The sequence below is a fragment of the Hypanus sabinus genome, chromosome 27 (genome assembly GCF_030144855.1).
Source record: "Hypanus sabinus isolate sHypSab1 chromosome 27, sHypSab1.hap1, whole genome shotgun sequence".
Classification (NCBI taxonomy): domain Eukaryota; kingdom Metazoa; phylum Chordata; class Chondrichthyes; order Myliobatiformes; family Dasyatidae; genus Hypanus; species Hypanus sabinus.
Genome location: NC_082732.1, coordinates 28999842 through 29023108, shown reverse-complemented (window position 1 = coordinate 29023108; position 23267 = coordinate 28999842). Strand labels below are relative to the sequence as shown.

Below are 23267 nucleotides of genomic sequence, written 5' to 3'. Positions count from 1 at the left end.
CTAATTCTGATCAGCAACCGAGAACACCCCACCCTCACCCGCCGGAGTTCAGACAGTTCATTTACCAGCCTCTCCTCACTGTCCGCCGTCTCCGTCGGCAAAAAGGCTGCAACAGTTTGGGACAAAACTTGCGGAGCTGCTAAAGTCGGCCCGCTCCCCACTCACTGCACCGGAGGGGAGTGTAGACGCCCAGCTTTATACCGCTAGCTCCCTACGCTCTCTCTCTCTCACACACAAAACTACCCTTCTCCTCCCCTTTCTACCTTTAATTCATCACGTTACCCTGTCCCTTCGCCTCCATATCCTTCTCTCTCTCTCTCTTTATCTCCCTCTCCCGGTCCCTTTATCCTCGCTCTGCCACTTTCTCTCCTCATGCTCCACCTCTGATTCCGACAGCTGTTGTCTTTGGGACTACGGAGGGCAGCTGCCGCCAAACCACAGTCAAAATCCTGTCACACATCTGTTCCGGCTAACTTGCGGCCAGGCCAGGCCAGGCCAGGCCGGGCCGGCGGCGGCTGAAGACAAGAGGCCCGCCCGCCGGCCCGCCGCTGCCAGTAAAGAAGACACCGCTCCTTCTCCCCCCTCCCCACTCCCCACGATTGCTACCAAACCAAGCAGAACACTGAAGGGGGTTTTCAGCTGACATTAAAGGTCAGAGGGGGCGCTTTAATTAGGAGAGACTCAGACACGCGTTGGAGTGGATGGGTAAACGGGAAAACCGCAGGAGAGCTGAAAAACTCGATGGTGATGGAGATAAAATAGATTCCATCACCTGCACTCCCGCCGGTGGCGTTGTGGCATCCGGACTAGAGTGGTCAACGGTGCGTCGAGCTGGTAACTCGGCCTCGTTAACAAAAAAAAATAGACAAAAATGCTAAAGAAACGGCAAGGTTACCGCCGGATGCGCCACAAGGCGCGAAGAGGGGCGTCAGCAACCCGCAGCCCCCTATCGCCTGCCAGTCAGTCACTATCCCCACCTCGCCTGGTCTACTCTTCCCCCTCACCTCTCTATACCTGGTCGTCAAGGCGCCATTTCCCCTCCACGGATGCTGTCCAGCCTGCCGAGTCTATCCCCACGGAGCAGCCCAGACACAACCATGAGGTTCCTTTCCCTGCCCGGTCAGCTACTGGATTGTATCTTGTGCTCATTTAAATTTTGAGTCAAAGAGGAATGGAGGTAGTATTGCGGAGAATGGCAACGAATGGGTTATGGTAGGCCCAAGGCAGGGAAATCTGGACGAGCTTGAATTTAGGGACATTTCGAGAGGAAGAGGAAACCCTTGGACTCCGGAGCTGAACCTACAGAGTGAGGGCAAATGGTTCAGGGGTCTCAGCGTAAAAACAAACTCGGATGTACTCGGATGTTCCCTGGAGTTGGAACATGGGCGAAGGTTTGTGAGGTGCCTCCTCTGCAGCTGAATAGCCAAGGCTGGAGATTAGAAGTGCATTCCATTCATTTAAGGGGCAGATTACACATCCTGTTTAGACCAATGTTTTGGGGCAGGAACAGAGTTTGAACACTCTCTTCCGGAACCCATGACCCTTAGACATCAAACGTGACCACTGGAAATTGGCACTGAGCTCGCCTTTGGTGATTTCCACCTCGGTTGTGGAGCCTCACACTCCTGAACCCACGTTGTCGATGACCGAATCTTCCCGCCGCCATTGCTGGTTCACCGGGATGAATCGCTCCATCCGGTGGTTGTTCCCTGCATGTTGCAGGCAGATTTAACAGGATTATATTTATTGTGGAGGGATTGAGTTTTATGCAAAAAAAATTCTCAGTTCCCTCCAATTCTCCTCCCTCTCCCTCTCCTCCTCCCCATTCCCTCCCTCCTGCTTCTCCTTCCCTCCCCATCCTTCCTCCTCCCCTCCCCCTCCTCTCCCCATCCCTCCCCACTCCCTCCTCCCACTCCCCTCCCCTCTTACCAGCTCCCCTCCCCTCCTCCTCCTCTCTCTCCCTCTCACTTCTCCCCTCCCCCTCACTCCCCTCCACCTCTCCTCAGCCAACCCCTCCCTCCCAACCCTCACGCTCTCCCTCCCCGTCACCCCTCCCTCCCCCAACCCCATACTCCCTCTTCCCCCTCCTCCTCCCCATAAGAGCTGCCACACTTCCCGTACTCACGTTGTATGCCCACGCCTCAGTAACCCTGATCCATACGTCTTTGGAATGCAGCAGGAAACCGGAGCACCCAGAGGAAACCCATGCAGTCACAGGGAAAACGTACGGTGCAAACCCCTTACAGACGACAGCGGAGACAAACCCCAGATGCTGGCGCTGCACGTGGCGATACGCAAGCCTCTGTGCCACTGTGTTAAGGAAGTGGCTGAGGAGGGTTGGACCAAATATATTCCTGTGAAAATATAGTCCTCCAGCAAGGCCCTGATGCCAGGATGACGAACTTCCAATAACCATAACCACAAACTTCGCGCACGGCTTGGCATCAGCTCCCTTTGAGAGATTTCCTCTTCATCGCCATGTATTTGTATTTCACCAGGGCACACTGAAATGTGACAGAGCACTGAGCTGACCATTGGCTGTAGGTTTACTTGGCCCTGTCTGTTGCCATTTTCAGCAGTCAGCGCGTGATACAGCCTTGTGTTCCACGTGTTTCAGTTTACGCCAGCGTGACTTTTGTGTGTGAAATTAATTGAGGTGCTTATGCATGCTCCATCATCAAGAGCACTCAGTTCCATCTTCATGCAAATGACAAATAGTTGAGATCTCTGTGCTGATGTTTTTCCCGGTTGCACTGAGGCACAACCCATTCTGACTGCTGACTGTCCAGTTGTAATGGTGTGATACTCTTTACCCTGCAGTTAGTTTTATTTGTTCTGATTTGATGCCCTTTTTACAGCGGTGCATTGCTCTGGCTGCACAAGTGCACCATTCAGTCAGTATAATCAGGAAGTCCAAGCACAGTGTAGGATGAAGGGGTGGACCCACCAATCCCTCAGCAGAAGATCATACTCAACTTGAATGATCAAAGATACAAAGTACATTAGTATGTTTGCAGAATACAACCCTGAGATTCTTCTACTACAAGAATATGTTGGATTCCCAGTGTGATCCTCCAGGATGATTCACAGTGACAACTGAAGACCAAAGCACGGACATTCACCTGACAAAGACATGGGCAGGAGGTGACAAATAGAAATCTGTTTCCATAATCGGCTTCCTTTGGGGAAATGGTCCCTCTGGGCTCTCATTACTATAAACCTTTGTGTCCTTCACAGAATAGTCCAGGATGGGTACTGGATAATAGTAAGCACTGAAAACCCAATTCATTCAACCTCATTGGACCAACAACCCAAATACAACCGAGGTGCCTCTGAAATGTGGATGTAATAAGCTGTGCTGTTGTACCAGGAAAGTAGACACAGAGGCAGACACTCTTAATGATGTCCATGCTTTGAGACTACTTGGACAAAAGACTCCAGGAGAACTAATTGTGAGTGATGTTACAAGTGACTTTGGAACTGCCTCCCACCAGAAACCAATGCCTTCAGAAGCTGGAAACAGCAAGGAATCAAGGTAACCTTTGGTACTTAACAGGAGCGACGAAAACCTGTGATAGAGAAAGTGTCAGTTTCATTACTCCTTCTGGCTCACCACTGCGGATTCATCCACTCCAGCTGTCAGCCCCATGATTTAAAAGCTCAACCAAAGGTCACACTGTGTGCCTTTTACTTTTTACCTCCAGTTTCCTTTGATTTCACTTAGAGTCCCCATTTTGCATATTTATTGCAGAACATGACATCTAAAACCATTTATTCACATCAGAGCTACACATTTATTACTCCTTGTAACAGCAGAAATATTGCCAAGGTTTTTTGGCGCAGGTGTAGCTAGATGCATCTACTTTATATTTTATTGAGAAATGCAAAAGGTATTTAGACGTAGATACAAACAACCTGCTGTAAAAGTCAGAGAAATTAAACTTTACTGACCTTTGGCTGCCCCACTTATTTATTCTGTTTATGCTCTAGTTTCAACTTCATTTAATAAGGTGAAGATATATTACAATTCTGATTGTAATATATAACAAAACTATGTACTGGCACATAGGCAATAATCCGGATTGAATTTTGAGGCCAACATAGTTTATTGAGGAGCTGAGTCAAACAGACCAGGAAGTACTTGGCTTCTTGCCTGATCTGCATTGTTAGGAAATCAGTGTTTAAATGGGGAGAAGGTCAAAAGAAAGAGTGGGTATAGATTCACCGACTATTAAAAATAACAAGGAAAGTTAGAGTAACACACACACAACATATGGCAGGATTCTTATAAAGGGTCATGGCCCAAGACGTTGACTATTTTTTCCCAACTAGCTGCTGCCTGACCTGCTGAGTTCCTCCAGCATCTTGTGTGTGTTGCCAAGATGAGAAAACCTGCCGGTGCTGGGAAGTCGGAGCAACACACGCACAACATTCAGGGTTCTGGGGGAAGGAAGTGTGGTGGTGGGAGGGGGTGGGGGTTGTATGGGCAGGTGTAGCAGTTAGGCCACTTGCAGGGGTAAGTGCCTGGAGGGCGATCAGTGGAGAGGGACGAAAGGACCGAGGAACCGTAGCTGGAGGGATCCCTGTGGAAAGCGGAGGTGAGGTGGTGGGGGAGGTAAAGATATGTTTATTGGTAGGGTCCCTTTGGAAGTTTCAGAGGATGACGTGTTTGATGCAGAGCCTGTTGGGATGGTAGGTAAGGACAAAGGAGACTCCCATTATTAAGATGGTGTGAGCACGGATGTAGAGGAAATGGAGGAGATGGGGCTGAGAGCAGCATCAATGGTGGAGGGAGGGAATCCTCATTCTTTAAAGACAGAGGACATCTCTGATGTCCTGGAATGGAAAGACTCATCCTGGGAACAGATGTGGTGGAGACGAAGAAACTGAGAAAAGGGAATAGTATTTTTACAGGAGATGGGGTGGGAAGAGATATAGTTGAGATAACTGTGGGAATCAGTAAGTTTACAAAAGAGATCTGTTGACAGTTTGTCTCCAGACGTGGAGAGAGAGATATCAAGAAAGGGGAGGTGTGTGTTGTTCTGGATTTCCAACACCTGCAGAATCTCTTGTGCTTATAACAAGTTAACAAGCAAATTATAAGTACCAATGATACATTGAGGTTTGTTTCAAGGAGAATAAAATTACAAGGCTGAAAAACTGTGTGAATCTTATTTGGAATGTAGACTGAGATCATGCTTGGAGCACTGTCAACAGTTCTGTCCTCTATATATCAACAAGGATATGGAGAGGGTCCATATGGAGAGAAGATGGACAAATGTTTTATCAGGTTCCTATCAGAACTGAGAGATTAAAATGGTTAGGAAAGATTGACTAAGCTGGGGGTTCATTCCTTTGAAATGTGCATGCTGAGATGTGTTCCAATCATTATCATCATCAGTATGTGCTGTGCAAATTTTTCTACAGAAGTGGTTTGCCACTGCCTTCTTCTGGGCAGTGTCTTTACAGGATGGGTGACCCCAGCCATTATCAATACTCTTCAGAGATTGTCTGCCTGGCACCAGTGGTCACATGTGCTGTGTTCCAATAGCGTTCCTTAAACCACGACATGGTTTGACGAGGGAGAGAAGAACGGAGATAACAGGGCTCAGTATACAACATCATAAATCCAATAATTGTAACCGGAAGGGGGAAATCTACACATGTTGGAAATCTGAAAAAAATTGTTGGAAATACCCAAGAGGTCAGGCAGGAAATGTGGGGGAAAAATGTAGATGTGCTTCAGGCCAATGACCTTTCATCGGAACCTGGGTTTCCTTTAGCTAAATCCACTTGTATTTCTCTTCCAGGAATTCCCATCTTGAAGTAAGTCTGCTCTCTACAAATCGATTTCTCTTTGCCTCTTTCACTTTGTTTTCTGTTACGGTTCATAAGGAAAACTTCTGATGAATAGGCAGCAAAACCTGGAGGGCTAAAGCCCCTAGTCCAGATGAAGGGTCTTCACCTGTTATGTCATTTTCCTCAACGGATGCTGCCTGACCCACCGAGTTCCTCCAGCAGAGTGCTTGTTGCTTCCGATTTCAACGTCTGCAGCCTCTCGTGCCTCCAGCCGGAAGTGTTCTTCCCACCGGAGAGCTCCTCTGCCCTCCTGTATACATCTCCAACATCTTCTCTCTTTGTTTCGCATCTAATAGGGAATTGGAATGAAGTGGTCTTTATGTGGAAAGTGGCAGAAAGCATTTGAGGCAAATGACAGAGTTGTGCTTAGGAAGAATCTAGATTATCTGAAATGAAAGGTTAAGAAATTTACTCTGCAGTACTAAGGGGTGGTACGGTAGCATAGTGGTTCGCACCACGCTTTACAGTACCAGCAGCCTGGTTCAATTCCCGCTGCTGTCTGTAAGAGGTTTGTACTTTTTCCCTGTGACACTGTGTGGGCGCTCTGTATTCATCCCACAGTCCAAAGACATGCCAGTTGGTAGGTTAATTGTTATCCTTCTCCGTGCCTTGTGGCACTTCTTTGCCAGTTCTTCAGCATTTCTCTGTTTTTTCACTAGGCAAGGTTGCTAGCTCAGTGTTCAACCCAGCATGGATGGAAGTCCTGCAAGAAGCTGGCTGGACCATTGGCTTCGGAGTCCGGAGCTGATGCCGTGACTCTGCTGGCCAGGGGTAGGTCATTGTAAATAGTCCCATGATTAGGAGAGGGTGAAATCGGGGGGTTGCTATGTGCAGAGGCTCGAAGGGCTGGAAGGGCCTATTCTGCGCTGTATCTTAATAAGATAAAGATGAATTTAGGTATGGGGCAGATATCAAAGTATTAAATAGGAAAAAAGCTGAATTGGAGTGTGCAGTGTAAGGGAAGTTAGAAGGCTCTTTAAGAGATTTTCAATGATTTTTTTAAAGAATTCATTCAGTAATACCATGACAAACCCTCTTGGATAAAGCTACGTCATTCTCCTTGTGAATGATAAACAGCTCTTTAAATTTGGGGTCTGACAGAGGTAAATTAGATGTGTTTGTTATGGTGACTGTTAGTGAGGGGCAGTAAATCTGTGTCCCATCTGCTCTCATCTTTTATCCTCAGAGCTGAGTCAGAATGAAGAGCTGAGTGGATCCAATGACTGGAGATAATTTATAGGTCTTGCTTGTTTTTTTCTGATAGGGATGGGGTAGCAGGGTATATAAAGTCCTTGTTCTGAACCGGGTGCACACTTCTGTTCTCACTCCCTAACACGTTGTTTCCCAATCTCTTTTCATCATGTCCTTCGTACTCCTGGCTGGTGTGTTGCTTCTTAGCGGATCCTATCTCTTCGCTATACCCGTCGCTGACTCGAGATACAGAGCAGGTAAGCATTGGGTTGAAGGGGTCGAGGAAAACCTTGTACTGAGCCCTTTCCTGTGTCACTATCATCACTTATCCACCTCCATTACTCAGTGTAAAAGTATCGGGTTACGGCACCTCCTTGTAGGGTGTCTGGCATGGATAGATGTACTGTCTCCTCACCAGACCCCATCTCACAGCTTGATGATGAGCCTGCAATTCTCTTAGATGTTAGGTGGAGGGACAGGCCGTGTTGAGGAAGCAGGGAGTCCAAGTAAGGACGTAGACAGATGAGGAGAATGGGCATAGAAGTGACGCATGGATTGCAGCTTAGGGATAGCAGAGCACACTCGATGGGCTGAATGGCCCAATTCAGCTCCTGTGTATTACGGTCGGAATGTAGAGTGAGACCATGATTGAAGCACTGTCAACAGTTCTGTCTACCACAATATTGACAAGGTTACGGGGCTTGAAGGCATCCTTCAACGAACATCACTAAAGCATTCTGTCTGGTTGGTAACACATTGCCATGAACTGTGATTTCAATACGGAAATATTTTAGTAGCATACTTTTGCATGTCCTGTCATGGTCAAAGGTGCTTAATAAACACATACAGGTATCTTCCTCTGAACTTCCTCCGATGTCATTGTGAGTTATAATTAAGTAATACTTACCAAGTTGTTTTTACACAGTGAGCAACAGGTGTTAGGAACGCACTCCCACCGATGGTGGTAGAGGCTGATACTACAGGGACATTTAAAAGACTCTTAGATAGGTCCATGGATGGAAAGAAAATGGAGAGTTATAGGCTGTGGAGGAGGGAAGGGTTAGGTGGATTGTGGAGTGGGATTATATTGGCCAGCACAACTTTGTAGGTTGAAGGTTCTTGCTGTGATGTACTGTTCTATATTCTATTAATTATTGGGATACGAGTTCACCTATGTAAATGCTATTGTCCTATGCCTGTAAATGAGTTAGTAATAAATCTTGGGTTTAGTGTAGGACGGCGTCCCTGAACAAGATTGAGTTAATATCTATTCTGACTTTGAATCCCACACAAAACGCTAGAGGAATTTACCAAGCCAGACAGCATCTGTGAAGAGGAATAAACATCGACTGTTTATTCCCCTCCAGAGATGCTGCCTGACTTACAGAATTCTTGCTTTCTTTGTATGTGTTGCTCAAGATTTCCAGCATCTGCAGCATCTCTTGTGTTTCCAACTTTGAATCTGATCTTTGGTTTCGAGATCCCATTGTACAAAGTTGATTTTGGGACTGATTCAGAAGTTTTTAAAGAGCCAGAATCATAGTTTCCAGCTTGGGTACAGAGATCAGCTGCTAGAGTTTAATTTCCATTCTGTTTATTCCCTACTGATCACAATTACTTAACATTAACCAAAAGAATTGACTGGTAATTTTGAATCCCAGCTCTTAGTGTTACTGCAATTACTATCCGGTGGAATTTTCACCCTGATTCACTTACCAAAGCTGGGAGCAGTTTGGTTTTACTTGTTTGCTTTCCTTTTGTATCCAGTTTATCAGTAGAAGTTATGAAACAAGCATTCCTGAAACCTCCTCTCTGAGTTTAATCACATGATTATTCCAAAACTCTCCTGGCGGACCTTTAAGTTCCCTATCAGTTCACCAGACATTATCCAAATTTCTGCGGACATGTCTTTACCTGCATCCAACCCTAATCACACATCCCCTTATCACCCTCTGCCTCACACTGACACCAGCCTGAGACTGCCCTGAAATTCTGATTCCTGTTTTTAAATACTCCATGGGCCCAGACTGTCTCCCTCAGAAACTCCTCCATGTCTCTGCGTTCCACCAGATCAAACAATTCAGTCTACTCCGGGAGGAACGCTGTGAAACTCCCTGTGTTAATCTCCTGACCTCTGACTATTGATCCTCATTTAAGACCATACTTCAAACTTACAATCCTGAAAAATGTCTTCATTCAATTTACTTTGTTAGAGATGTTTCATAGAGGAAAATGTTGTAGTTGTGATTATTGCAAAAGACACTGGATCTTTGAATATAGTTGCATAGATGCTAACTCTTATTATGTTCATTGGTTCCGAAGTTACTAAGTTCCACATACACTGACTCTCACCGGGGTACAGTCTCTCACACACTGACTCTCACTGGGGTACAGTTCCACACACACTGACTCTCACCGGAAACAGTCTCCCACACACACTGATTCCACACACACTGACTCTCACCGGGGTACAGTTACACACACACTGACTCTCACCGGGGTACAGTCTCTCACACACTGACTCTCACTGGGGTACAGTCTCTCTCACACACTGACTCTCACCGGGGTACAGTTCCACACACACACTGACTCTCACCGGGGTACAGTCTCTCACACACTGACTCTCACTGGGATACAGTCTCTCACACACTTGACTCTCACCGGGGTACAGTCTCTCTCACACACTGACTCTCACCGGGGTACAGTTCCACACACACTGACTCTCACTGGGGTACAGTCTCTCTCACACACCGACTCTCACTGGGGTACAGTCTCTCTCACACACTGACTCTCACCAGGGTACAGTTCCACACACACTGACTCTCACCTGAAACAGTCTCTCTCACACACTGACTCTCACTGGGGTACAGTCTCTCTCACACACTGACTCTCACCGGGGTACAGTTCCACACACACTGACTCTCACCGGGGTACAGTTCCACACACACACTGACTCTCACCGGGGTACAGTCTCTCACACACTGACTCTCACTGGGATACAGTCTCTCACACACTGACTCTCACCGGGGTACAGTCTCTCTCACACACTGACTCTCACCGGGGTACAGTCTCTCTCACACACTGACTCTCACCGGGGTACAGTTCCACACACACTGACTCTCACTGGGGTACAGTTCCACACACACTGACTCTCACTGGAAACAGTCTCTCTCACACACTGACTCTCACTGGAAACAGTCTCTCTCACACACTGACTCTCACCGGGGTACAGTTCCACACGCACTGACTCTCACGGGGGTACAGTCTCTCTCACACACTGACTCTCACCGGGGTACAGTTCCACACACACTGACTCTCACCGGGGTACAGTTCCACACACACTGACTCTCACCGGAAACAGTCTCCCACACACACTGACTCTCACTGGGGTAAAGTCTCTCACACACTGACTCTCACTGGAAACAGTCTCTCTCACACACTGACTCTCACTGGGGTACAGTTCCACACACACTGACTCTCACCGGAAACAGTCTCCCACACACACTGACTCTCACTGGGGTACAGTCTCTCACACACTGACTCTCACTGGAAACAGTCTCTCTCACACACTGACTCTCACTGGGGTACAGTTCCACACACACTGACTCTCACCGGAAACAGTCTCTCTCACACACTGACTCTCATTGGGGTACAGTTCCACACACACTGACTCTCACTGGAAACAGTCTCTCTCACACACTGACTCTCACCGGGGTACAGTTCCACACTCACTGACTCTCACCGGGGTACAGTCTCTCTCACACACTGACTCTCACTGGGGTACAGTCTCTCTCACACACTGACTCTCACCGGGGTACAGTTCCACACACACTGACTCTCACTGGGGTACAGTTCCACACACACTGACTCTCACTGGGGTACAGTCTCTCTTACACACTGACTCTCACTGGGGTACAGTCTCTCTCACACACTGACTCTCACCGGGGTACAGTTCCACACACACTGACTCTCACTGGGGTAGTCTCTCTCACACACTGACTCTCACCGGGGTACAGTCTCTCTCACACACTGACTCTCACTGGGGTACAGTTCCACACACACTGACTCTCACTGGGGTACAGTCTCTCTCACACACTGACTCTCACCGGGGTACAGTTCCACACACACTGACTCTCACTGGGGTAGTCTCTCTCACACACTGACTCTCACCGGGGTACAGTCTCTCTCACACACTGACTCTCACCGGGGTACAGTTCCACACACACTGACTCTCACTGGGGTACAGTTCCACACGCACTGACTCTCACCGGGGTAAAATTTCTCTCACACATTGACTCTCACTGGGGTACAGTCTCTCTCACACACTGACTCTCACCGGGGTACAGTTCCACACACACTGACTCTCACTGGGGTACAGTTCCACACACACTGACTCTCACCGGGGTAAAATCTCTCTTACACACTGACTCTCACCGGGGTACAGTTCCACACACACTGACTCTCACTGGGGTACAGTCTCTCTCACACACTGACTCTCACCGGGGTACAGTTCCACACACACTGACTCTCACTGGGGTACAGTTCCACACACACACTGACTCTCACCGGGGTACAGTCTCTCTCACTCACTGTCTCTCACCGGGGTACAGTCTCTCTCACACACTGACTCTCACTGGGGTACAGTCTCTCTCACACACTGACTCTCACTGGGGTACAGTTCCACACACACTGACTCTCACTGGGGTAGTCTCTCTCACACACTGACTCTCACCGGGGTACAGTCTCTCTCACACACTGACTCTCACCGGGGTACAGTTCCACACACACTGACTCTCACTGGGGTACAGTTCCACACACACTGACTCTCACCGGGGTACAGTTCCACACACACTGACTCTCACTGGGGTACAGTCTCTCTCACACACTGACTCTCACCGGGGTACAGTTCCACACACACTGACTCTCACCGGGGTACAGTTCCACACACACTGACTCTCACCGGGGTACAGTCTCTCTCACACATTGACTCTCACTGGGGTACAGTCTCTCTTACACACTGACTCTCACTGGGGTACAATTCCACACACACTGACTCTCACTGGGGTACAGTTCCACACACACACTGACTCTCACCGGAGTACAGTCTCTCTCACTCACTGTCTCTCACCGGGGTACAGTCTCTCACACACTGACTCTCACCGGGGTACAGTCTCTCTCACACACTGACTCTCACCGGGGTACAGTTCCACACGCACTGACTCTCACTGGGGTACAGTTCCACACACACTGACTCTCACCGGGGTACAGTCTCTCTCACACTGACTCTCACTGGGGTACAGTCTCTCTCACACTGACTCTCACTGGGGTACAGTTCCACACACACTGACTCTCACTGGGATACAGTCTCTCACACACTGACTCTCACTGAGGTACAGTCTCTCTCACACTGACTCTCACTGGGGTACAGTTCCACACGCACTGACTCTCACCGGGGTACAGTCTCTCTCACACACTGACTCTCACTGGGGTACAGTCTCTCACACACACTGACTCTCACCGGGGTACAGTCTCTCTCACACACTGTCTCTCACCGGGGTACAGTCTCTCACACACTGTCTCTCACCGGGGTACAGTCTCTCACACACTGACTCTCACCGGGGTACAGTTCCACACACACTGACTCTCACTGGGGTACAGTTGCACACACACTGACTCTCACTGGGATACAGTTCCACACACACTGACTCTCACTGGGGTACAGTCTCTCTCACACATTGACTCTCACCAGGGTACAGTCTCTCTCACACTGACTCTCACTGGGGTACAGTCTCTCACACACTGACTCTCACCGGGGTACAGTTCCACACACACTGACTCTCACGGGGTACAGTTCCACACACACTGACTCTCACCGGAAACAGTCTCCCACACACACTGACTCTCACCGGGGTACAGTTCCACATGCACTGACTCTCACCGGAAACAGTCTCCCACACACACTGACTCTTATCGGAAACAGTCTCCCACACACACTGACTCTCACCAGGGTACAGTCTCTCACACACACTGACTCTCACCGGGGTACAGTTCCACACGCACTGACTCTCACTGGGGTACAGTTCCACACACACTGACTCTTATCGGAAACAGTCTCTCACACACACTGACTCTCACTGGGGTACAGTCTCTCTCACACACTGACTCTCACCAGGGTACAGTCTCTCACACACACTGACTCTCACCGGGGTACAGTTCCACACGCACTGACTCTCACTGGGGTACAGTTCCACACACACTGACTCTCACTGGAAACAGTCTCTCACACACACTGACTCTCACTGGGATACAGTCCAACACACACTGACTCTCACTGGAAACAGTCTCTCTCACACACTGACTCTCACCGGGATACAGTTCCATACACACTGACTCTCACTGGGATACAGTCCAACACACACTGACTCTCACTGGGGTACAGTTCCACACACACTGACTCTCACTGGAAACAGTCTCTCTCACACACTGACTCTCACCGGGATACAGTTCCATACACACTGACTCTCACTGGGATACAGTCCAACACACACTGACTCTCACTGGGGTACAGTTCCACAATCTCCATGAGGTACAATTCTGCACTTTTTTTGGGCACAGTTGCATCTTGTCACTAGGGTACAGGTCCACTGACACTGATGTTACTTGGACAATAGGAACCATACTTTAAATAAAGTAAGTTTTTTATACTTAAGGTAAAGCTGTTGAACTTATAAAGCCTAGAACTGGAATTAGCCAAATATTGAATTAAGAAGTGTTAGAAATACTGAGTGAAGTTATTCAGAACAGCATTATCTTAACATGAGATATTTGGAAGAATCAGAAACACAATAGATCCCACAGATGCTGGAAACCCTGAGCAACACACACAAAATGCTGGAGGAACTCAGCAAGTCAGGCAGCATCTATGGAGGGAAATGAACAGTTGATGTTTCAGGCCGAGATCCTTTATTGGACTTCTGATGAAGAGTCCCAGCCTGAAACATCAACTGTTTATTCCCCTCCTCAGGTGCTGCCTGGGATACTGAGGAAAATGGTTTTTAGATGATAGATAGGAATCTAATGTAGAAACATCGGATACGGGTTCCAGGTGAACCTGGTTATTGATTTGCCCGAATGCCCTTTGTTCTTCCCGTACTCTGATGTTTTAATATTTGAATTATTTTCTTGTACAGCATCTGCTGAGGAAAACCAGGCTGTAAATCTGAATGAATTGCAAGACTTGGACAACAGCTTCCTTCTATGGAAATCTGCTATGACTGCTAGGGACAACCTGTATGATGCCGTCAAAGATCTAGAGGCTGCCGAGCAATACAAGAATGGTAAAGTCTTCTGGAGCAGCACTCTGGGTGCAGGGCACCATTTCCATGTTCTGTCCGTTCACATAAGTGGGGTAGGAAGGATCATACACGGTGCAGTTCCAGTGCTCACTCATCAATATTTTGGTAAATCTCAAGATCAAGATGTTAACATGAAGCTCACTACCAAACACCGGTGGTGAGGAATGTGGCGAAGCCACAGTTGGAATCCAACAGGGAGGAGACAGCAAGTCTCCTGCTGCTGTCAGAGAGCATTGTGGAACTCTGGTCTGGGACAGGACAGCACCAAGGCAGTGTATTTAATGAGCAGACGTGACTCATTGAGCTGAACTGGATTGGATTCAGTATGAGCTGGAGATTCAGAGAGATGTACTGTGTAGGATTGTTGGTGGAGCTGGTCTGGCAGAGTTTCTGAACTTTTGGAATTCCAATTTATATCCCAACACGTTTTTAAACGTTACACAGTACTGGGTGAGTGAAAGGGAGCATGGAACCTGGGACCCTGGTTCATGGAATGGGAGTGTGGGAACCCGGCTCTCAGAGAACAGAACAGGAGCATGGCAAACACCACCAGATGTTGAACCATCAGGATTTCTGAATAGTTGGCCAGTTTTGTCAGAGTTTCAGGATGGGAAGTTTTACACAAACAATCTGGGTTTGCACGTTACCTGCATTCTCCGTTCGGTTTATTATCTGATTGGCACTTCTACTGCGGAGTTTCCTACATATTTTGGATTCAGGAGTTCAACTAAATGTTCCTTCCTTACCCACAGGTCTGAGAGACATCAGTGACATCAGCTCCGGAAACCTGAAAGAGGTAAGAGTTCAGAGCATACACCTTTGTCCGTCTTCCAAGCACTTCATTGTCAGGCCTGCCATTGCTCATCCCTCACATCCATTACCATCCACCTGTTCATCACTTTCCACCTGTCCTCACCCTCACCTGCTCAATACTTGTCCTCATTTTCACCTTTCCAACACCCATCCTCATCCTCACCCTTTACCTGTCCATCACCCCTTACTTGTCTCCAACCTTCTCCCCGATTTTCAGTCCCACAATGCATCTGCTGGACCCCGATGTTTAGTCAACAGTACTGATGTTAGTTTCTTACCTGTATCTGCCCTGGAAATGTCTTTCTCCAACCTTTGGGGAATGTGTTCACCATTAACTAGCCCGCTAACAATCAATGTTTCAGTTTATAAGGAAAACTGGCCACAAGGACCAGAATTTACTCAGTCAGTTGTCCTTCTTTCATCTGAATTTGAAAGGTTTAATTTCAGGTAGCACTCCAGAAACTTGTGCACAAAGATCCAGCATTGTGCTGGAGTGCAGGGGAGACATTTCACCAAGAGCTTGCCTGTGCTGACAAATGCAAAAGGTGCCAGGGTGCACACTTGAATGAGAGCAGTGATTTATTCTAACCACCATTCTTCCTCCATCAACGCCACACAAACACAGATCATCTGGCCGCCATCACCTGATAGATAGTTTGTGGGAGTTGCTCTGTGTAAAGTGAGAGCCACAGTTCCTACATTGGTGACTAGAATTCACTGAGTGTCCCGAGGTTATGAAACGTGAAAAAAAAATCAAAGTATGTATTTCTTTTAAATCAGGGCACCTGGACGGGGGGGGATTGGGTTTGGAGCAGGGCTTGAGTCAGATAAGGTTGGGATTAGACTAGGGTTTGAGGTGTGAGTAGATAGATTCTGATAAGAGAGTTGAAGCTGAGGTTTGGGTTGGGGAGCAGGTAGGCAGTAATAAGATTGGCAGTGCAGAGACTTGAGTAGAAACAGGGTGAAAAGTAAGGAGTTGGGCAGGGGATTGTGAATAGGAATGATCAAGAGCCATAGATAGATGCAACATAGAAACAAGCCTCTCGGCCCACTGAGCCCATGCCGACCAGTGTTTTTGAGAGTATGTGCCTAAACTGGTAATAAACTTCTAAAGCACTTTCTCATCTGCCATGGTAGTTTTGAGTAGAGATCATCATTGATTAATTAATTAGTAACAATAATCATGGACTTCCCTGTGAAAACATCTCACTCCTCTTGGATTGTATAAAATCATTTTGCTGCTTTATTTGCCAGTTGTGTATCTTTATATTATGGATGGGATTTTTTAAAAACTTTTTTTATTGAGTTTTCAAATAATTACAGAAAGAAAAAAAATAGAAAAAAAATATAGCCTTCCCCCCTCCCCCTAACATCCCTATAGAAAGAAAAAGAAAGAAAGAGTGCCTGGATATCGGAAGATCCCCACATGCTCCATGGAGTTCGTAATAACTTTAGTATATATATTTATTTATTTCCCCAACTAACCAATTATTTTATCTTCAGAGCACCTATATATTTAATCCTGTCTTTTGTAAATAAGGGCGCCAAATTTTCAAAAATGTTTCATATTTGTCCCTTAAGTAATTTTTCAAGCGAAATACAGCTGGAAATTTCATTCTTCCAACGATCTATACTTAAGTATGCATCCGATTTCCAAGTAACTGCAATAACCTTTTTGGCTACTGCCAGTGCAATTTTTATAAATTCTTTCTGATATTTATTCAATTTGGGTTTCGATTTTATCCCTTCAATATTACCTAATAAAAATAATATTGGATTATGTGGAAGTTGTGTTCCAATAATTTGTTCCAATAAAACTCTTAAATTTGTCCAATAAGGTTGAATTTTAGAACAAGTCCAAGTAGAATGTAAAAAAGTACCGATTTCTTGGTTACATCAGAAACACTGATCGGATAAATTTGGATTTAATTTATTTATTTTTTGTGGTGTAATATATAATTGATGTAAAAAATTATATTGCACTAATCTTAACCAGACATTTATTGTATTTGTCATACTATCAAGACATAGTCTTGACCAATTTATTTCTTCAATTTTAATATTCAAGTCACTTTCCCATTTTTGTCTTGACTTATGGACTCCTTGTTTAATTGCCTGTTTTTTAATCAAGCTATACATACAAGAAATAAATTTCTTAGTTTTTCCTTTTTGAATTAAAGTTTCTATTTCATTAGGTTTCGGCAATAACATTGTTTGACCTAATTTTTCTCTTAAATAAGCCCTTAATTGGAAGTAACAAAAAAGAGTGTTGTTTGATACTTTATATTTATTCTTTAATTGATCAAATGACATTAATATACCTCCTTCAAAACAATCTCCTATATATCTAATCCCTTTTTGAAACCAATTATATAAAAGTTGATTATCCATTGTAAAAGGAATAAGTCTATTTTGAATTAAAGATCTCTTTGCTCATAAAGATCTCTTTGTCTCATCCTCAACATTTATCTTATTCCATAAGTCAATCAAATGTTTTAATATAGGAGATTCTTTCTTTTCCTGTATCCATTTAGATTCCCATTTATATATAAAATCTTCTGGTGTATTTTCTCCTATTTTATCTAGTTCTATTCTAATCCATGCCGTTCTATCTTTCTCAAAAAAAGATGCAATAAATCTAAGTTGATTTGCTTTATAATAATTCTTAAAATTTGGAAGTTGTAACCCTCCTAGATCAAATTTCCATGTCAATTTTTCCAACGATATTCTTGACATCTTACCTTTCCAAAGAAACTTCCTCACATATTTATTTAACTCTTGAAAAAACTTCTGGGGTATTTGTATTGGTATTGATTGAAATAAGTATTGTAGTCTAGGGAATATATTCATTTTTATGGTATTTACTCTACCTACTAATGTTATTGGTAATATCATCCATTTATCAAGATCTTCTTGAATTTTTTTCAATAATGGTAAGTAATTTAATTTATATAAGTTCTTTATATCATTATCAACTCTTATACCTAAATATTTTATACCATTTGCCGGCCATATAAATTGAGTTATTAATCAACATTGACTATAATCTCCTTTAGTATGAGGTAAAATTTCACTTTTATCCCAATTTATTTTATAACCTGATATTTTCCCATATTCTTCTAATCTATAGGATAATTTACGCAATGAGTGCAATGAGTTTGTTAAATAAAGCAGAACATCATCAGCAAATAAGTTAATCTTGTATTCTTCCTGATTAACTCTGAAACCTTTAATATCTGGGTCCATTCTAATTAATTCAGCTAATGGTTCTATCGGCAACACAAATAAAGCAGGTGATAATGGACAACCTTGCCTAGTTGACCTTGTTAACTGAAATAGTGTTGAAATTTGACCATTTGTCACTACTTTAGCTTTGGGATTAGTATTTAAGTTTTTAATCCATTTTATAAAAGATACTCCTAATCCATATTTTTCCAGTACCTTAAATAAAAAATCCCATTCCAATCTATCAAATGCTTTTTCTGCATCTAAAGCAACTGCCACACTCATTTCCTCCCTCTTTTGCGCCAAATGAATTATTCTAAATAACCGAGTTACATTATCTGCCGAGAGTGGGACTTAAAGAATTGAGGGGCAGCACCTCATGCTGTATGACAACACGTGCCATCTTGGGAATGTGTGCCAACAGGTTCGCCAACCATGAACAACTTTAATTCTACATTAATCCCACTTTATATTCTCCCCACATTCTCTTCACTTCCCCCCCGACTCTCCCACTAGAGGAAATTTACATTGACCAATTGGTCCACCAATCAGCATGTCCACAACCAGGTAGAGAGTCCACACAGGCAGCATCTGAGGCGAGGACTGAACCCAGGCCTCCAGCACTGTGAGACAGTAGCTCAACTATCTGTACCATTGCCCGGCATTAGGAGATTGAATGCATCAGTGTACAAGCTGGGGTTGGGAGCAGGTAGGGTTTGACATTATGAATTGGGGACTGGAAGTATATTGTAACAAAGGCTGGAGAAATTAACATTTTGAAAGACCATTTGAATTAGTTTTGACCTGGCTCTGTTCTTTGCAGATTCTGTATGGAAGATCTGGAGAAGCTGGGACTGACCGACTCCTACCTGGACAGAGCAGAAAGCTAAACAGAAAGAGGAACAACTTCTCAGACTGTTTCTGGAAGTACTGCGTGTGAACGGGCCCGCCCAAACACTCCTTTCTCCTGGTTATTTTTAATACAATTCAAACACAATTAGGAAGTACTGTATGTAAATATATTCCAATGTCTAATAAACAAATCATCACTTATCAAAGTTGAATGAGGCATCTTAGATTGTTATATCTTCCCTTCAATAAAAGCTGTATATTTTACACCTGTGGACCTGCTCCTCTTCCAATGCTTGTCAGGCAAAGATTAACATCCATGTGACCCCTTTGCTTGGACTTGAAGACCTGACCTAAGCCCAGGAATGAAGCTGAGAACACTGGGGGTCAGATGCAAGTGAAGCATGATAAAATTGCAGGATAGTAAATTCAATTTTATTAGGTATAATTTATTTTAAAAAAGCAGTCAAGAGGAAACATTTTTGTTTCGTTTAAAACAGTTGAATTATGCCCATGAGTGTTTAGCCCGTACTAATTGTTTATTCTTCAGTTCACCACCCTTGTTGAACCGCAGTCCATTGCTCAAATCCAGGCTCCTTACTGGTTCACTTTGTGAGATCGGTGGTAGAGCTGGTAGTGGGTGAGTGGGCAGAAACTCTACGAGGGACGTCAGAGACTCCCGGAGCAGCTGATTTTGGAATTTAGAGGCTCAGCATTGGCCGAGGAGATGGCCTGGAGGGAGAGCAAAGGTCCTGGCATTGGCCCAAAAGGTGAGCGAGAAACTGGGACTGGCCCGGAAGGAAATCATAAGTCCCAAGAGGAGTCCGTGATCTTGGTGTAGATCACAGTGAGAGACTCTGGGATTAGCCAAGTAAACGAGCAAAAAGAAGGGAGGCCTGGAGCTGACCAGGTGGGAGGTCAGAGACCCCGATAATGAGAAGAGACTGGATGATCAGCCCTTTATGGTAGAAGGCTGACGTTGCAGAACCCACAATTTCATTAGGCCCTTAGTCCTGCAGTAACTACTATGGTAAAATTGATTGGGAAACTATCTGTGATCGTGTGGGGGGATAAAAAAATCTACAACCAAACATTAAATGCATCTGCTTCCAAGAGAAGTACATTCCTCCTGTTGGATCCTGGAAGGTGGATGGGATGCCACTCGTTACTCGGTATCCATCCTCTGTACAACCTCCTCCACCAGCTCAGCTTTCAGATTAGTGACTGATTCTGACAGCACGGCAGTGGTGCCTGGTTTGTAACGGTACACGCCCTTCCTGTAAGAAACAAATTGGGTTAATAAGACGGGGGACGTCGGTGGGTGGGGGGGGGAGTGAGGTGTGGAATCACACTGTGGGGGTGAGAATTGGAAAGGCATACACGGGACAAGACCAACTGGCTCGTCGTGGCTGCGTCAGGGAACCAATTCGTCCTGTTTCCCTGATCATTCAGATCTGCCCTCCACTTTTTCCCCTTCAATTATTCATCTGCTTCCATCACCCTCACAGGTAATGCATGCCGACAATCCCTTCCTATGCAAAGGAAACCTGTCTGCATCCTTCTAATCAAATCAGAGAGGATCGTGCTGGGTAGCCCACAAGTGTCGCCATGCCCACAGCTTACCAACCCTAACCACATGTCCGGGAATGTGGGAGGAACCCGGAGGAAACCCCCATGGTTTGGGGAAATGTATAAACCCCTTACAGGCAGTGGCGAGAATTGAACCCTGAATAGTGATTGCTAGCATCATAAAGCGATGGTGCTACCCTCAACGCTATCGTTCAGCTCCTTTCTTTCAGAATTTCAATCGTTTCATTACTATGTGGGACAATTATCCTCAACTACCTACGTACTGCTCTTATAGTAATGAGAAGGCTGCCAATAGAACTCTCCTTCACCCCTCTCGACCATTTCATCCTCTGGTTTGGTGATCAAGATAGGCAGCATTCCTCCAGCATCAAGTTATAGACATACAGTCCCCTCCTTGTTTTTCTATCCTGTGCTTCTAATTGTTGTCCTCAGGTGGTCCCCGCCTTCTGTTGAATAACCCTGGGGGACCGGGTACTTACCTCTCCCCCTTTTTGCTGGGGCAATCGAATGCACGGAGAAACTCAGCCTTGTTTTTGGTGATGACACAGAGATCGACATTACTTCCAGAGCCGAGGTCACAGAATATCCCGGCTAAAATGGCCTCACGGACCAGCTGCTTGGCTTCTTCCTCCTGGAGATAAGACATTGTATGGTGAGCGCAAGGATAAATCCCAGAGCCCAGAGCTGGAAACACTCAGTGTCCAAGGGTGATAAAGGTTTAGGGCCCAGAGCCAGAGACACTCACTATCCAGGGACAGGAAAGGCCCAGGGCCCAGAGCTGGAGACATTCAGTATCTAGGGGCGGAAAAGGACCAGGGCCCAAAGCCGGAGACACTCAGTGTTCAAGGGCAGGGAAGGCCCAGAGCCAGAGACACTCACTATCCAGGGACAGGAAAAGCCCAGGGCCCAGAGCTGGAGACATTCAGTATCCAGGGGCGGAAAAGGCCCAGGGCCCAGAGCCGGAGACACTCAGTGTCCAGCAGCAGGGAAGGCCCAGGGCCTGGGGCCCAGAGCCAGAGACAGTCAGTATCCAAGCTACAGCGACCAAGCAATTAAGTCAAAAATAACCATAAGTATACAGATGGAGTGACATAAGGTCTAACACTCGGAATCCAGGTAATGGAGTGACCCAGAGCTCAGGGTTAGAATAATCTGGATTGGTGTAACTCAGGGCATAGGACTGGAATAACTTAGGGCTCAGAGCTAGGTTGTTCCTGAGTCTAGGGCAGGAATAAACACAAGAGATTCTGCAGATGCTGGAAATCCAGAATAACACATACAAATGTGAATCCAACAGATTGTTGCATCTAAATGATTGTTGGTGCCAGACAGAGTAGTTTGAATACCTCAGGAACTGCTGATCTCCTGGGATTTTCATGCACAAACAGTCCCAGCGTTTACAGAGACTGGTGCGAAAAAATTTTTAAAAATCCAGTGAGCAGTAGCTCTGTGGGCAAAAACACCTTGTTAATGAGAGAGGTCAGAGGAGAATGGCCAGACTGGTTCAGGCTGACAGGAAGGTGACAGTAACTCAAATAACTACAGGTTACAACAGTGGTGTGCAGAAGACAGTCTCAAATGCACACATCAAACCTTGTGGATGGGCTACAGCAGCAGAAAACCATGGACATACACTCAGTTCCGCTTTATTAGGTTTAGGAGGTACAGAATAGATTTGGACTCAGAGCCAGAGTCACCCAAAGACTGGAGGAGTGGAGGAACTGATGGTTTGAGTAAGAGAAAATAAGAGTTGGGGGAATGGCTGGGTATAGGTTGTGGGAGGGGAGTGGGGAGGGAAGAACTTCAAGCTCATTGTGACCTCCATGAGTAGCAAGAACTCCTCAACTACCTAATGCTCTTATAGTAATGAGAAGGATTTAGAACCTCTGATGGTTGGGAACAGTGCCTACTCCCAGGTTGCTGGATAGGTTTAGTTCAACTAAAAAGAAACAAGCCGTGTGCAAAATGGATATTACACTAGAGAGGGACTCCCAATCATAATCCAATAAAAAACTTAGTTTGGCTTTAGAACTTCAAGACTGGATATGGTGGTTTTGCCACAGTAGGTCACTTACCTCCATGTTTGGCTTGTACTGATCCTCTAAAATGGCCATGGCAGCCCCTGACCCAGACCCTGTTGTAGAAGAACACAGCACCAGTTAATATCCCGGTAAATCCCCAAGTTACAAGCACAGAGCTGACCCGGGTCAGTTTATTCCATTATGTAAAATGCATAAATATGTAAATTTAGATAGGGCATTCAAGTTCTGTCTCATGAAATATTACTTTGTACAAATGAGGCTTATAAAATTCTGAGGGGCGTTAGCAGGATGGGCAATCAGAAAATCTTCCCCAGGGAGGGCAAGCCTAGAACTGGAGGACAAG

The 23267-nt window shown here is 45.7% G+C and overlaps 3 protein-coding genes across 7 annotated transcripts in view; 1 reads left to right on the top strand and 2 right to left on the bottom strand.

Annotated features, from left to right (window-relative positions):
* ccdc187 (coiled-coil domain containing 187) overlaps window positions 1-387 on the bottom strand; it is a 62957-nt gene extending 62570 nt beyond the window's left edge. Inside the window, exon 1 of one of the 3 annotated variants that reach the window (XM_059952109.1) lies at window positions 283-387. The gene's annotated coding sequence lies outside the window, so the exon portion shown is untranslated. Of the gene's footprint in view, window positions 1-65 lie in introns of all 3 variants that reach the window. The other 2 variants (XM_059952108.1, XM_059952107.1) reach the window with 2 other exon arrangements.
* A 188-nt stretch (window positions 388-575) lies between these two features.
* LOC132382172 (uncharacterized) lies at window positions 576-19567 on the top strand. Of its 2 annotated transcripts, XM_059952115.1 has the most exons (5): window positions 576-3535; window positions 7258-7307; window positions 14241-14387; window positions 15158-15201; window positions 19267-19567. In XM_059952115.1, the coding sequence occupies exons 1-5, from the start codon at window positions 3501-3503 to the stop codon at window positions 19381-19383; spliced, it is 393 nt and encodes a 130-aa protein (XP_059808098.1). In that variant the 5' UTR covers window positions 576-3500; the 3' UTR covers window positions 19384-19567. The 2 variants fall into 2 exon arrangements, with proteins under 2 accessions (XP_059808098.1, XP_059808097.1); XM_059952114.1 differs by having other exon boundaries at window positions 2031-3535; window positions 15158-19567.
* Window positions 19568-19725: 158 nt separating this feature from the next.
* LOC132382171 (proteasome subunit beta type-7-like) overlaps window positions 19726-23267 on the bottom strand; it is a 36509-nt gene continuing 32967 nt past the window's right edge. For both annotated transcript variants that reach the window (XM_059952112.1, XM_059952111.1), the window contains exons 7-9: window positions 22958-23016; window positions 21362-21513; window positions 19726-20569 (exon numbers count right to left, since the gene is read on the bottom strand). In XM_059952112.1, the coding sequence (XP_059808095.1) occupies window positions 20458-20569; window positions 21362-21513; window positions 22958-23016 (323 nt within the window). In that variant the 3' untranslated portion in view covers window positions 19726-20457. The remainder of the gene's footprint in view (window positions 20570-21361; window positions 21514-22957; window positions 23017-23267) is intronic.

Coding starts and splice junctions, on each gene's coding strand:
- LOC132382172 (XM_059952114.1), top strand. CDS start 3,501: ATGCCTTCAGAAGCTGGAAACAGCAAGGAATCAAG. Junction 7,308..14,240: donor TGACTCGAGATACAGAGCAG/GTAAGCATTGGG, acceptor TTTCTTGTACAG/CATCTGCTGAGGAAAACCAG. Junction 14,388..15,157: donor TGCCGAGCAATACAAGAATG/GTAAAGTCTTCT, acceptor CCTTACCCACAG/GTCTGAGAGACATCAGTGAC.